Below are 14849 nucleotides of genomic sequence, written 5' to 3'. Positions count from 1 at the left end.
TTGTTGTCTAGTGAAGGTGGAGCTACCTTTGTTCCAAGTGAAATGTTGAGTCTGTGAATTGGTTGTTGTCTAGTGAAGGTGGAGCTGCCTTTGTACCAAGCGACATGTTGAACCCGTGAATTGGTGTTGTTTTTAGTGTCAAGTAGTAGGTATGAAATATTAAGTTTGTATGTCCTAGAGTAAATGGCTTCTTTCCTCTCATTGAACACATCGTATTCATTCCTCCCATTCGCATCCCTTCTTCCCCTTTTGTAAGACCACAACCTTTTTCTATATCTCTTTCAGTTTGTAATCGTTTTTTCAGTTTGTAAACTTAAAGTAATCTCAGTAATCCAAAATAAAAATTCAAAACCCAAAACCAATAAGTTTTTATCCCGCCATAAATTCTCAAAATTTCTATCTTTAAACCCCATAAAATTTTCAACAAGATGTCAAGCTGGAATTCTGATCAAGAAGTTGATGAATTGGTGAAGGAGGAAGTTGACCATATAGTGGAGGAGATTCAGTACCAGTGCACTCATACGGAATAACCACTAGCTACAATATTCAGAAGAGTGCACGTTAATAGAGACCGAGAAGAAGACCACATTTGGATATGGGGCGATTGTTTTAGTGAGCATCCTACTTACACTCAGGTTATGTTCTGCAGCTGCTTAGAATGAACAAACCTTTATTCCTACGTATTGTTAATAGTATCGAGAATGGAGTTCCGTGCTTCAAACAAAGATAAGATGCAACTGGAAGGTTCAGTCTTTCCGCACTTCAAAAATTTACGGTAGCTATTCGTATGATGGAATACGGATGTGCGGCTGATGCGGTAGACGAATATCTACAACTCGCTGAAACCACTACGCACGAATGCCTTGAAGAATTTGTAAAAGGAGTTATAAAACTTTTTGGAGATGAGTACTTCAGAAGGCCTACAACAGAAGATCTCCAACAATTACTGAATACTAGAAAACATCATTGTTTCCCCGGAATGGTAGAAAGCATAGATTGTATGCATTGGAAATGAAAGAATTGTCCCACGATATGGAAAGAACAATATTCATGTGGATCTGGAAAACCGACAATCATACTAGAAGATGTAGCTTTGCAAGATTTATGGATTTGACACACATTTTTCGGATCTCTAGGTACATTAAATGATATCAATGTTTTGGACCGCTCACTATTGTTTGATGATATACTAGAGGGTCGAGCTCTGAGAATTACCTACGTTGTCAATGGACGACAATACAAAATGACGTACTACCCCACTGACGGTATCTATTCCAAATGGGAAACTTACTTCCAATCAATTACACTTCCACATATTTAAAAAGCACAACTCTTCGCTCAATGTCAAGAATCATGCCGAAAAAATGTAGAGCGTGCATTTGGAGTCTTGCAAGCTTGATTTGCAATCGTGAAGAATCTCGCGACTTTTTGGGATAAAGAAAAAATATGCAAGATAATGAGAGCATGTATCATATTGCATAACAGGATAGTGGAAGATGAACGACATGAATACAATTTCTACGATTCATCGGAGTTCTATCAGGGAGAAGAAAGCGAAACTTCTCATGTGGATTTATCGTTTTCTATAGATAGGCCAACGAAATTTCTTTAAAATGATGGGCATTCGAAATGACGTTTGTAATACGAAATGCATGAACATCTGAAAAAGATTTGGTTGAGCATATCTGGCAAAATTTTGGTGCCACTCAACAATAGAATCGAATTCAATACTTTTCTTCTACCTTGTTTTCTCTATTACAATTTTATGTTCGTATTTGTTTTTATATTTATAATATATGTTTGAAAATTTTGAATTATGTAAAATATTTTTGTTTTCTTTTTAATGTAAATAAAGTAATTAAAATAATTGTTTTGTTATTTTGGATTATTTTAATAATATATTAGTTGTTGTTTTGATTGGTTAGACATGGTAATAGAAAGACATTTTCTAACTTTTTTAGTCTGATGATTTAGGATGTATATATAAAGAGTCTTTTTATTTTACACCAGTTGAGACAGTACTTGAATTTTTTGATTTCATGTATTTGGCCTATATGTAAACAAACAGCGTACCGTATACGGCTTTTTGAAAAAAAATGAAAAGAAATTACGCCAGGTAATAAGTATAGACCATGTACGTCGTTTTCAATTTCTAGGTGTCCAAACTCAAATATTCATATATCGGTATAGAGGCATAATGAACATAAGTACCAGAGATGATGCATTATAAATTTAGAAGAAGAAATAAGATGGAAGGTTACTCGGGTGGATCGATGTGCAAAAAAGATGGAAAAGCGAAACCCACTAAGCCATTACATGATATCGACTTATTTATCTTTTTCTTCTTTTACTCATCTTCTTTTGTCACGACTTTTTTCTACTTAATGAAACTTCCAAAACTATCTTAACTAATACACTCCCATGTAAATTAAAAGGGTCTTCCTTATAACTTACAATCGTTTGTTTACTAGTAGTTTATAAGTCTCTTGTTAATTTTTGATTAAAACTTACATGTTCCGCAGAAAACAAAAACATGCATAAAGTAGGATCGTTATGTCCAAATTTTCAGTTATGTTTATAGTAAAAACAAAAGAGAGAGAGAGGGGAAGAATATTGTTCAAAACCGGTTTCTTCTCTCTCTAATTATGGTTTCACAAAACCCAATTAGATTCAAACAGTCTATAAAGTCCAAAGATAAACATGGGACAACAATTCGATGCAGAAAATCCTCTTTTCATGCTCTTCTTTTTTCCCCACAGTCTTTAAATTAGTAATAAAAACTCACAAATCCACCAAACCCATTCTCTCTACAACTCACCTTCATCTAGATTTTTACCCACTCCCACCGAGAAACAAAAAAAGATATACATATATATATACAACACAACACATGATGCTGATGCAATATACACAACAAAGTATTAAATCTTAGATATTGTGGGTCTCCCCCCTTCTCTTTACTATTCATTTTCTTATTCATTAAAGAAAAAAAAAAATATGGATACTCTCTTTAGACTAGTCAGTCTCCAACAACAACAACAATCCGATAGTATCATTACAAATCAATCTTCGTTAAGCAGAACCTCCACCACCACTACCGGCTCTCCACAAACTGCTTATCACTACAACTTTCCACAAAACGACGTCGTCGAAGAATGCTTCAACTTTTTCATGGATGAAGAAGACCTTTCCTCTTCTTCTTCTCACCACAACCATCACCACACCAATCCTAATACTTACTATTCCCCTTTCACTACTCCCACCCAATACCATCCCGCCACGTCATCGACCCCTTCCTCCACCGCCGCGGCCGCAGCCTTAGCCTCGCCGTACTCCTCCTCCGGCCACCACAATGACCCTTCCGCTTTCTCCATCCCTCAGACTCCTCCTTCCTTCGACTTCTCAGCCAATGCCAAGTGGGCTGACTCCGTCCTCCTCGAAGCAGCACGTGCCTTCTCCGACAAGGACACCGCACGTGCGCAACAAATCCTATGGACGCTCAACGAGCTCTCTTCTCCGTACGGAGACACCGAGCAAAAACTTGCTTCTTACTTCCTCCAAGCTCTCTTCAACCGCATGACCGGCTCAGGCGAACGATGCTACCGAACCATGGTAACAGCTGCAGCCACAGAGAAGACTTGCTCCTTCGAGTCAACGCGAAAAACCGTGCTTAAGTTCCAAGAAGTTAGCCCCTGGGCCACGTTTGGACACGTTGCGGCCAACGGAGCAATCTTGGAAGCAGTAGACGGAGAGGCAAAGATCCACATCGTCGACATAAGCTCAACGTTTTGCACTCAATGGCCAACTCTTCTAGAAGCTTTAGCCACAAGGTCAGACGACACGCCTCACCTAAGGCTAACCACAGTAGTCGTAGCCAACAAGTTCGTGAACGATCAAACGGCGTCGCATCGGATGATGAAAGAGATCGGAAACAGAATGGAGAAATTTGCGAGGCTTATGGGAGTTCCTTTTAAATTCAACATTATTCATCACGTCGGAGACTTATCTGAGTTTGATCTCAACGAGCTCGATGTTAAAGAAGACGAGGTCTTGGCCATTAACTGTGTAGGTGCGATGCATGGGATAGCCCCACGTGGAAACCCTAGAGACGCTGTGATATCCAACTTTCGACGGTTAAGGCCGAGGATTGTGACGGTCGTCGAAGAGGAAGCTGATCTTATCGGAGAAGAAGAAGGTGGCTTTGACGATGAGTTCTTGAGAGGGTTTGGAGAATGTTTACGATGGTTTAGGGTTTGCTTCGAGTCATGGGAAGAGAGTTTTCCGAGGACGAGCAACGAGAGGTTGATGCTAGAACGTGCAGCGGGACGTGCGGTCGTTGATCTTGTTGCGTGTGAGCCGTCAGATTCGACGGAGAGGAGAGAGACGGCGAGGAAGTGGTCGAGGAGGATGAGGAACGGTGGGTTTGGAGCGGTGGGATATAGTGATGAGGTGGCGGATGACGTCAGAGCTTTGTTGAGGAGATATAAAGAAGGTGTTTGGTCGATGGTACAGTGTTCTGATGCCGCCGGAATATTCCTTTGTTGGAGAGATCAACCGGTGGTTTGGGCTAGTGCGTGGCGGCCAACGTAAAGGATTGTTTATTTTTAATTTTATTTTGGTTTTGATATAAAAACTCGCACGCACGCTTTTTTCTTGAGATGGTTTCACACGTGTGATGATGGTTCATGATGGGTTTTGAGATTATGCGTTCGTAATTTGAATTTGGCTTTTGGAATAGGACTAATGAAGTAATTATGATCATTGAGGAGGTATCAAGGTTCATACAATTCGTGATTTTTTTGGTTTTATTTTGTGGTACTTTTTTTTTTTAAATGTTTTGGAATTAAATTTGTGATTACTCTGGTTTATCCGAAAGAATAGGGTTTATTTTCCTCTCAAAACTATAACGTACGTGAGCATATTATGTAAAATAGTTACTGTTACATTGGTTGATCGTCGAACTGGAATTCACAATAATATTAGATTATGAATGAATCAGACTACCGATCACTCTCAAATTCAGCAACAGTTAACCCTATTTAGTAATTATATGATTATCTCATGTTCCTAATTAAAGCATGTTCACTACTTCATTGTATCACGCTTCTTGAACATGACAGCTACTTTGGTTGGGGAATCTCATAGTTGGAATCTCGTGAATGCACCTCTAGTGGCTTGCACGCTTTTGAAATGTATATTAACAAATTATACATATTTGTGATCAATTATAATCAATCTTATTAATCTATGCAATATATACGTATGATCGTAGCGTGCGAGTAATGTTGGAAGTGAAGAGACTCTCACACAAAAGCTTAGATATAACTTTACCATAGTTTATTTATATGTGATCAAACTTAGAACATTGGAAATTTGGAATCAATGCAAGTAGTTTAGCGTCTTGGCAGCACCACCGTAAGTAATGGTTAACTAATTATTTGAAGAACAAAACTAGACGGTGTGATGCGTGGTACTCATTGAATAAAGGAAAAAAGAAAGAAAGAAAAAAATTCAACTTTTTATACACGAAGATTAATCTCATAACATTATACTTATTCATTTGTCGTTCATGAGTAGTATATACCATTTATATATTTGCCTTTTTAATAATGCACCTTTCACCTTTTGCTTTGTAAAAGTGATAAAGGGACCAGTCTTTTATTTGATTCACATATATAATATGTATTACATATTTACAAATATTATGTCTTCAATGGAATACACATGCATATACCTACGAATGTTCATGGCCCCGCTTACCCATCATGTTTTTATTTAGAAAACAGCCCATAAAAAGTAAATAACTGAAATAAATAGTTAATCCATTGATACCAATAAACGTTTACTACATACTATATAATTGCTTTTTTGAGTAATTAATAAAAATAAAAATAAGAAGAAAAGTAGTGGGAACTGCTTTTGAGATATGTGGCTGGTTTCACTACAACTCTTTCTCCCTGCATCTTTTGATGAGGCTTTTTGCCTCCCCCATGTTAATCGGTACGATCTTTAGCTTCGCTTTTTAAGCTAATCTTTTTAGAAATCTATCTTCTTTTGGTCTGTTTTCTTGTTTATAAAGTCATGCAAAAAGCAAATTAGTAAAATAAAAGTCTATTGGTTGGCCCAATTTTGCTTTAACTAGAATCAAAACCTTCTTGGGTCCCCTTGTACCATGACTTGACCATTACACACATCTAACTAGAATATGCATAAATTCGTAGAGAATATCTAAATTACTTGTTCGTAGGAGCCAGCAATAAATTGAATCTTGTAAAAAAAAAACATAATTTGTAAATGAGCTTTGTAAAATGATAGAAACAAATAGCTTGTATATCTAATTTTTATGTCTCTTAATTACAATCATTTTAGGTTCACATGTTCATGACTAATTAACAGTGCAATGCAGTGTGTTAAAAAATACCGAAAATAATATATGTTCAATTATCAGAAATTTCATTCACGCAATCTTATGGAAATGCTTTCGGGTGTTTGAACTTTGAAGTAGAGTTTAGTTTAAATAAGTCGTGTTGAATAGACAGCTACATGAATTAAATCTCTTAACGTATAAGTGGAAAATGTTATATTATTGTTCTCATTATTCCCAACATAATAACTGTATAATAACATTAATATCGAGGGTCCTTGTGAATAATGGCATCCTGTCTATATTATACTATTACATTTGATTATTAAAAGGAAAATTTATGACTTCACTAGCTTAAACCTTAAAGCTTTCACCAAAAAAAGCTTAAACCTTAAAGCATCTTTTTATAACTACACTTTTTCGGCTTTTACTATTGGTTGGGTTTGGTTTGGTTTGGTTTCCTCTATGGGTCTTTATCAAATGGGCCTTAAGCAGCCCATTCGATTTGACGAGCAAAAAAAAGTAACGGCAAAACGAAGTGAAATTGAACGGACGGCGAAAAACCCTAACAAAACCTTCTTCTCACCGGCGAAAATGCGAGCTCCGATCTCCGGATTTGTCTCCAGATCTCTTGGTTTGCTCCACCGTACGACGTCTCTATCAGCTGGGACTCGTTACCTATGCGCCGTAGCTTCTTCACCCGAGGCTCGGACGCAGAAGCTCGAGCGAATCGCGGACGATTTGCTAAAACTGAACAGGATCGAGCTTTACGATTACTCAATCCTCTTCAGCCGTAAGCTAGGTCTAAATCGTTACGGTTCCGCCGTGGCAGTTGCCGGATCTGGTGGTGATGCCGTTGCATCTGCGGAGACCAAGGCGGCGGAGAAGACAGCTTTCGATGTGAAGCTTGAGAAATTTGAAGCGGCGTCCAAGATTAAAGTGATTAAGGAGATAAGATCGTTCACGGATCTGGGATTGAAAGAAGCTAAGGATTTGGTTGAGAAAGCTCCAGTTGTTTTGAAGAAAGGTATTACTAAAGAAGAAGCTGAGAAGATCATGGAGAAGCTCAAAGCGGTAGGTGCTTTAGTATCTTTGGAATGATCACAAACGAAGTTATGAGATTGGGATTCAAAATAAGATGTATTTGAATTGTTCGAAATCAAAACAATCTGAAAGTTTTGAGATTATGAATACTGTTTCTACAATTTGCTTTGCTTGCTTTATGCTCACTTTGTTTATTATACCCTCAGAACTGAAATGCCACTTCTATCAGGTAGTAACTTCTTCATGTAATACTTTGAATTTCTAGAAAGATTGATTCTTTGTCTTCTGGTCTCTGGTATTATCTCGATTGAACATTCTTGAAACCCTCGTCTCACAAACCAATCAGCTGTTCGTGTTGTGAGTAGGAATAGCCTTTCTAAACCGAGAGACGAAGCTTTCTTCTCTATGTAATCTGCAGAAATAGATTGTGTGTTGTGGCATTGAGGTTCTTCTCTAGCTTGATTTTGCAAACAGGACAGAAAAGGGTAGTTTGAGTTTTATTTACCTAGCAATTTATCGCCTTGGCCTTGACCGCGACAGTCTGATGCAACCGCGATTGCAGCAACTTCTCCGCATTTGTCTTCAAAGAATGGAAACAATGCTGCGCAAGCTATGATCTGACCTTCCCTTTCAACAACCACAAACGAATCCAAAGCTTGCAGTAACTGCACTCAAAGGTCAAAACCTCTTAACCGCGTAACCGATGAAACGATAAGACGCAAAAGATAGTAAAGCTTTTTTACCTCTTCGNGCTCCAAAATCAACACCATCAACAACACCTTTTCTCTGCCACAACAAGAACCAAGATAATCCTCGGTCATACGGAACATATGATAAGACTCAAGGTAAAAATGAACAAGTGGGNCAGATTCCTCTAAGGGTTTGATTATATGTCTAATACCTGCAAGATCATCTACTTTGGCATCTCGGGTTCCTTCGTAAACATCACTGTGCATAAACGGGGAATATTGTAAGAACGCTAAAGCGGGATGATACGCGTGTGATGATNTCACTGATATTGCTCCTGCAGCTTCTTTGGCAGCCTGCAAAGATGCTTCATCCGTTACTCTGTAACGTCCCACATATGTTGCCTCGCGTCCTGCAATTCACACACCTTTAGGCTCTGCCAAAACAATTACTCAACACTAGCAATATAGTCTAGAAGAATCTAACATCGTGACAGAACTAAAGGCAAGATTCATNACTTATAGTACCATCCAACAAGTGAACTCTTTTGACTCCACCCTTCATAAGACAAACAGAACAAAGAGTTTCAGTTTAATGGTGGCAAACAGAAGCAGGACCAAGGTTTTTCAAAAACACTCACTCTGCAAACAAACGCCGCAGCAGCCAATTCAGAAAGGTAACCGTTTAAGCGACTTAGTCTTTCCTCACCACCAATAGCAAAACCTTGCTCACCAGACCACATTCCGTTCCCATTGTCAAATCCAACACCGTTCTGAAAGACCGGAGTGTGGTTTCCGTTTCCCCAAAATGCTGCTCTCCCGTTTAGAGGAGAAGTATTCTTACTGTTGGTGCTGTTAAGAGGTTCAGTATAAGCAATATTTCCATCTCCAACCGCCTTCACGTAATTTGCAGCAATGTCACTCTGTTGAGCCCGTTTTCTAACTAACATATCTGCTTCTTGAAGTGTCAGAAAACGAATAAGATGTCCACTCTCATCAAGAATAGGACCATCCATTATGCAAATAAGCTTATCTGCTCCTATAGCTAAAGCACAAGCTGTAGCAACCTCATAGGTACTGCAGAAGTAAAAAAAGTTGAGTGAGAAAATTCAATCTATTTAAGGTAAAATGAAGCGTTTCTCTCAGAAGATGAGCGAGCATACTTGCAATTCAATACTTCACCGGAGCTAGAATGGCCCAAGTTCCTCAATAAAACTACGGAACCACCGTCAAGCCTCTCACAAATCCGATCAACATCTATCTTCTTCACTTCACCTGTCGCTCCAAAATCAACACCATCAACAACACCTTTTCTCTGCCACAACAAGAACCAAGATAATCCTCGGTCATACGGAACATATGATAAGACTCAAGGTAAAAATGAACAAGTGGGAAACCTCACTTTGGCTGCAAAGAAGTTACCGGTATCAACCCTGACACCTATATCATGTAAATGACTACGATCACCGTGCCTACGGATATTGCAAATAGAAGGTCCAGGAGATAATTTGGCCTCAAGCATCACTGATATTGCTCCTGCAGCTTCTTTGGCAGCCTGCAAAGATGCTTCATCCGTTACTCTGTAACGTCCCACATATGTTGCCTCGCGTCCTGCAATTCACACACCTTTAGGCTCTGCCAAAACAATTACTCAACACTAGCAATATAGTCTAGAAGAATCTAACATCGTGACAGAACTAAAGGCAAGATTCATTTATTATTCTGACCTCTCTCAGACAGAAGGTGGTCGATTTGCTCTTGAGTTCCAGGAACTAGAACAAACCTTATTCCCAGATGATGAAGAAACGCTATGTCCTGCACACAAAATCAAATGACTTCACTTTCTATCCATAATGAGAAGTGAAAACTGAAGCACATTGCAACCAAAGCCCTATGATAATATAGAACTCCTAAAGCTACGTACAATACACAGTAACAGTTTATACTCAAGACTGGTCACAAAGAAAAGTGTCGACTTTGAGGAGCAAACTTAAAAATATAGAAAAGTTAAAAACTCTCAGTGAGACAAACAGTCGAACACCTTGCGTGCGTGCTTCTTCCTCATAAATCAAAGTAAACTACGAAGCGGTTGAAGAAAAAAAGACGGTACCTTCAAAATGGGGNCTAAAGCACAAGCTGTAGCAACCTCATAGGTACTGCAGAAGTAAAAAAAGTTGAGTGAGAAAATTCAATCTATTTAAGGTAAAATGAAGCGTTTCTCTCAGAAGATGAGCGAGCATACTTGCAATTCAATACTTCACCGGAGCTAGAATGGCCCAAGTTCCTCAATNAACCAACGCACAAACTCTTTGTCGTCCACCGGATGCTCAGCCTCCACATCCCCGCCTGCACTCACGGCGTAGTCAAACATATTGCATTTCGTCGCCGTTACAGAACTAACCGGTTTAAACACTGGACAGCTGAACCGGAATTGACAAGGGTTTAGCTTATTATATATCGGCCTGAATGAGGAAAAAAACTTGCTTGTCTGCCGAAATTGGAAAGGTACATAGCAGTTTGAAGAAGTAGACGAACCCACCAGAGCTCCTCGCTCCATCATCATCTCTAGATTTAGGCGGTTGGAGAATTCAAATTAATTAAACCGGCAGATGACGGCGGTTTAAAGTCGGAGACGGCGGCGGTAGTGCCGTTGTGTGCCTTATTAGTTATTATTCTTCTGACTTAGATTTGACGGCAGTCTTTGAATGTCTCTGGTTGTGCAGAGCTGTGTCCCCACGTGGAGTCAAAGTTGTTCGGTTCGGTCAATAAATCGAAGAAAAGTTGGTTAAACCGATTCGGTCTGGTAATTCTATTCCGTACCATGAAACCAATCTCGGTCTGCAATCGTATTGGTAGTTTTTTAAAGTTGCCGACTCAACAAGTGGGCTTTTAAGGATCCCAAGCCCATCTAAGTATGACCATCTTAATTTGGCAAGCCTTATAAATGTGGAGAAACAACGCGTGTATGTTACTTTTTTTTGGTATGTTTCACTTTTGTACATTAGTGGTTATGAGTTGTGAAGATTAGTTTCGTCGGCAAGTGAGTTAGATAAGTGATCACTTTGATTAAAGAATGTCAAACTACACAAGCGCCACAATTTTGGAGTAGGTGACCAAATCGACATAAAACTTGTAAAAGTGGGGATAGAAGAAGAAAACGAATATCTTCTGCTTATCCGAATAAATTTAAAGTAATATTCCCACAAGATATTCCATTTCTTCAAATATTGTGAACGTATGCATGATTATATTATAATGGAAAGCTATACAGTCTTCAAACGGTAAGAAAAAAAGTGAACTAAAATTAGTATTTTGTACGAACTACTATATCTTTTATTGGTTGGATATTCCTAATTATAGATACTTTTTTTTTTGCTTTAAAACTAAATTTAAAACAGAAACAATAACTGAAATAATAATTTACTAGTCAATGTTTCCTAGTGAAATATGCAACAATCCGTCATTTTTTCTTAAACTCTATTTGACTATAGGCAAATAGCCCATTACAAATAATATTTGTTTGTCAATCGAATTTGATGTGTTTTTTTTTGTTCTAAATTCCTCGTACAACTAAAAAAAAACTATATAGATAAAAATAGAAATAGATATTAAACTATTCGGCCAAAATAAAAATAAAGAAGAAATAAAGGGGTCCTACCCATAAAACAAAAACAAAAGCTTGTGGTCAAAACTGTAATATTATAAAAATAATATCTTTCGTCTTCGTGGCTTCAGAGCTTCCATCGTTCTTTTTTTTTTTTCTCGATTCCATCATACCAAAACAAGAACTCTCTGTTTTCTCACACCCAAAAGGCCAAAACAAAAAACGAAACCTTGAGATCTATTTTGATTAACTTTTTTTTGTTTTCTCTCTCTTCTTCGTTGTGATTTGAAAGATTTAGAAGAGATTTGAGAAACATTTTTTTCTTTTTCTCGTCGGCATTGAAGAAGAAGAAGATCCAGGTAACATTAAAAGTCTCACCTTTTCCCCTTCTCGTTTCATTTCATAATTCTTACAGGGTTGGTTGGTTTGAGATCGGAAGAACAAAATTTAGGTGAAGTTACAAAAACACGAAGCTTTAGGTTTTATATATGAGCTGAATCTGCGCATTAGTATTGTTTTAAAGAACCCAAGATTTAGCCTATGTGTGCAAATTTGAAACTTTGTTGAAATTCCCAACTTCTTGGATTTTTTTCATCTTTTTTGTTATAGATTTTAGATCTGTTTGATTGATATGTGTCTATGATGGGTTTTGGTTTGGATTTGAGTAGAGAGAAAAATGAGTAGTGAGGCAGAGATCAAGGAACATTTACATCCCAAAGGTGGTGGCTCATCTGAAACAACGGAGAAGAAACATAATGTGAAAGGGAAGAGGTTATGGCAGAAAGTGAAGTATCAACTGGTGGAGTATCATTCATTGCCTGATTATTTGAGAGACAATGAGTACATCATTGGTCATTACCGATGCGAATGGCCTATCAAGCAGATCCTTCTCAGCATCTTTACCATCCATAACGAGACTTTGAATGTTTGGACGTAAGTCTTGAATCCTTCCCAAAGCTTCATCCTTTTTGTTTTTTAGGATAAAAGAAACCTTGATTGTGTTGTGTTGGGATATATTTGCAGGCACTTGATTGGGTTTTTCCTGTTTCTAGCGCTCACCATTTACACAGCAACGAAAGTACCGAGCGTTGTGGATCTTCATTCTCTTCAACATCGTTTACCTGATGTCTTGAGGAAAACAGATCTTCACAAACTTCACTCTGACCTCATGTCTCGCCTTCCTTCTAGTCCATCTAGTTGGCATGTCATGGACCTTCTTTATAACTGTTTGCCTGAAAGATTCTCCCATGGCAACTACACCGACATGTGTGTTCTGGTAATAATAATATCACAATCTTTCTCTCTGTTCCCGGTTTCAAAATGTTGCCAAGTAAGTTCATATCTTTCTTTGTTGTTCTGCGCAGCATTCGGTGAGGGAAGATCTTGCAAACATGATAGCTCCTTTGATCTTCCGGCCAATTACAAGATGGCCATTCTATGCATTTCTAGGTGGTGCAATGTTCTGTCTATTAGCAAGCAGCACATGCCACCTCATCTCATGTCACTCAGAGCGAGTCTCCTACATAATGCTCAGGCTTGATTACGCTGGAATCGCAGCTCTGATAGCTACTTCTTTCTACCCTCCTGTCTATTACTCCTTCATGTGTGATCCTTTCTTCTGCAACCTCTACTTAGGATTCATTACCATCTTAGGAATCGCCACAGTGCTTGTCTCTCTCCTCCCTGTTTTCCAAAGCCCCGAGTTTCGAGTCGTGAGGGCTTCTCTGTTTTTTGGAATGGGATTCTCTGGTGCAGCTCCGATTCTGCATAAGCTGATCATCTTTTGGGACCAACCTGAAGCGCTTCACACGACTGGTTATGAGATTTTGATGGGTTTGCTTTACGGGTTAGGAGCTTTGGTTTATGCAACTAGGATTCCTGAGAGATGGATGCCTGGGAAATTCGATATAGCTGGACATAGCCACCAGTTGTTTCATGTTCTGGTGGTTGCTGGTGCGTTCACACATTATAGAGCTGGGCTTGTGTATCTTAAGTGGAGAGATATTGAAGGATGCTAATAAAAAAAGGTGAAGGACGATTAGATTTGGAATCTTTGATGTTGTGGATCTTGTTTGTAGTAGCTCTTCATTATAAAAGTTGGATTATGTATAAAAAGTCTATGTCTAATCAAATGTTATATTTGTTTTTCCTTTATTCAACAAAATGATACATATATAATATATCATCTAGTCTATCTGATTCTAAAATTTAGATTACAAGACAGATAAATGGGTATTGTAATCTGAATCCAAAAGAAAGCAGATTTCATGAAAAAGAATGTTCAAAAAAGTTGGGAAACATAAAAGGCTGTGTTTTGCGAGTTAGTGAATTGCCAAAGGAAGAAAGATTAACGTTTTTAAAGATGAATTCTAATCTTGTTTGCAGCATCCAACAATCACTCCTATCGAGATCGGTAGATGTATGGCAAGGTTGAGTAGTGTGATGTTGTGCTTTAAAAAATTTTGCTCTCGTTTCTCCCTTTCTAAGGGCATCATTAATGGGAGAACTTTTTTTTGTGTTCTTAGATTAAATATATAGTGAAAATAATGTTAGATCAGTTGTTAAGATCATAGGTAAAAAAATGGGAGAACTAATTATGGTGTTCTTAGAATAAAGATATAGTGAAATAATGTAAGATGTAAACTTTCCTTCTATTAAATCATTCTTCTATTTAACATAAGAAACTGAAAAAAAAATCAAACATTGTCTATTTACTTGTCAGCAAGACGACTACAATCTTCATAGGATCAAACATGAGTTTACAAAATAACTTCACAGTTTTTGTTTGATTTCTCATACATTTCGTAAGAAGAAGGATTACCGTTGCACAAATGTAAGAAGAGACTGGTGCCAAATCACAGGCATAACTCTTATATCATCTACAAATCTCATGAAGTGAGCAACCAATGCATCAAGTACTCGGTACGGCATACAATATTTCTTCTCCAAAAGAACTTTTATAAAGTAACTGCGTGAATAAAAAACATATCAGCACATTTTTTACAACTATTACATTAAATGGGAGAAGGTGATCTTACTATCTGACTCTCTCAGTTATAAAAGTCAAAAGATTAGTACACGTTTACCTTGTTGTGCCACAGTAATCCATCTCAGCCAGCTTGTGCAAGGCAACACTGCAATACAAGTCAAG

At 38.0% G+C, this 14849-nt stretch overlaps 3 protein-coding genes, 1 long non-coding RNA gene and 1 pseudogene across 4 annotated transcripts; 3 read left to right on the top strand and 2 right to left on the bottom strand.

Moving 5' to 3' along the window:
* LOC104716356 (protein SHORT-ROOT) lies at positions 2801-4794 on the top strand. The gene has a single exon (XM_010433740.2). It carries the CDS (start codon positions 2998-3000, stop codon positions 4588-4590), a length of 1593 nt encoding a protein of 530 aa, XP_010432042.1. The 5' UTR covers positions 2801-2997; the 3' UTR covers positions 4591-4794.
* Positions 6830-7569, top strand: LOC104716355 (50S ribosomal protein L7/L12-like). The gene has a single exon (XM_010433739.2). The coding sequence runs from the start codon at positions 6830-6832 to the stop codon at positions 7463-7465; it is 636 nt and encodes a 211-aa protein (XP_010432041.2). The 3' UTR covers positions 7466-7569.
* LOC104719935 lies at positions 7486-10216 on the bottom strand (annotated as a pseudogene).
* LOC104716354 (heptahelical transmembrane protein 4) lies at positions 11818-13852 on the top strand. Its single transcript, XM_010433738.2, has 4 exons — positions 11818-12057; positions 12367-12631; positions 12722-12974; positions 13063-13852. Exons 2-4 carry the CDS (start codon positions 12375-12377, stop codon positions 13714-13716), a joined length of 1164 nt encoding a protein of 387 aa, XP_010432040.1. The 5' UTR covers positions 11818-12057; positions 12367-12374; the 3' UTR covers positions 13717-13852.
* On the bottom strand, positions 14334-14849 carry LOC104716353. The gene is made up of 2 exons (XR_756023.2): positions 14785-14849; positions 14334-14666 (listed from the first exon to the last, which is right to left on the bottom strand). It is a non-coding gene; the product is annotated as an uncharacterized LOC104716353 (long non-coding RNA).

Source organism: Camelina sativa, chromosome 10 (assembly GCF_000633955.1).
Source record: "Camelina sativa cultivar DH55 chromosome 10, Cs, whole genome shotgun sequence".
NCBI classification, from domain to species: Eukaryota; Viridiplantae; Streptophyta; class Magnoliopsida; order Brassicales; family Brassicaceae; genus Camelina; species Camelina sativa.
This window is presented reverse-complemented; position numbering and strand designations above follow the sequence as displayed.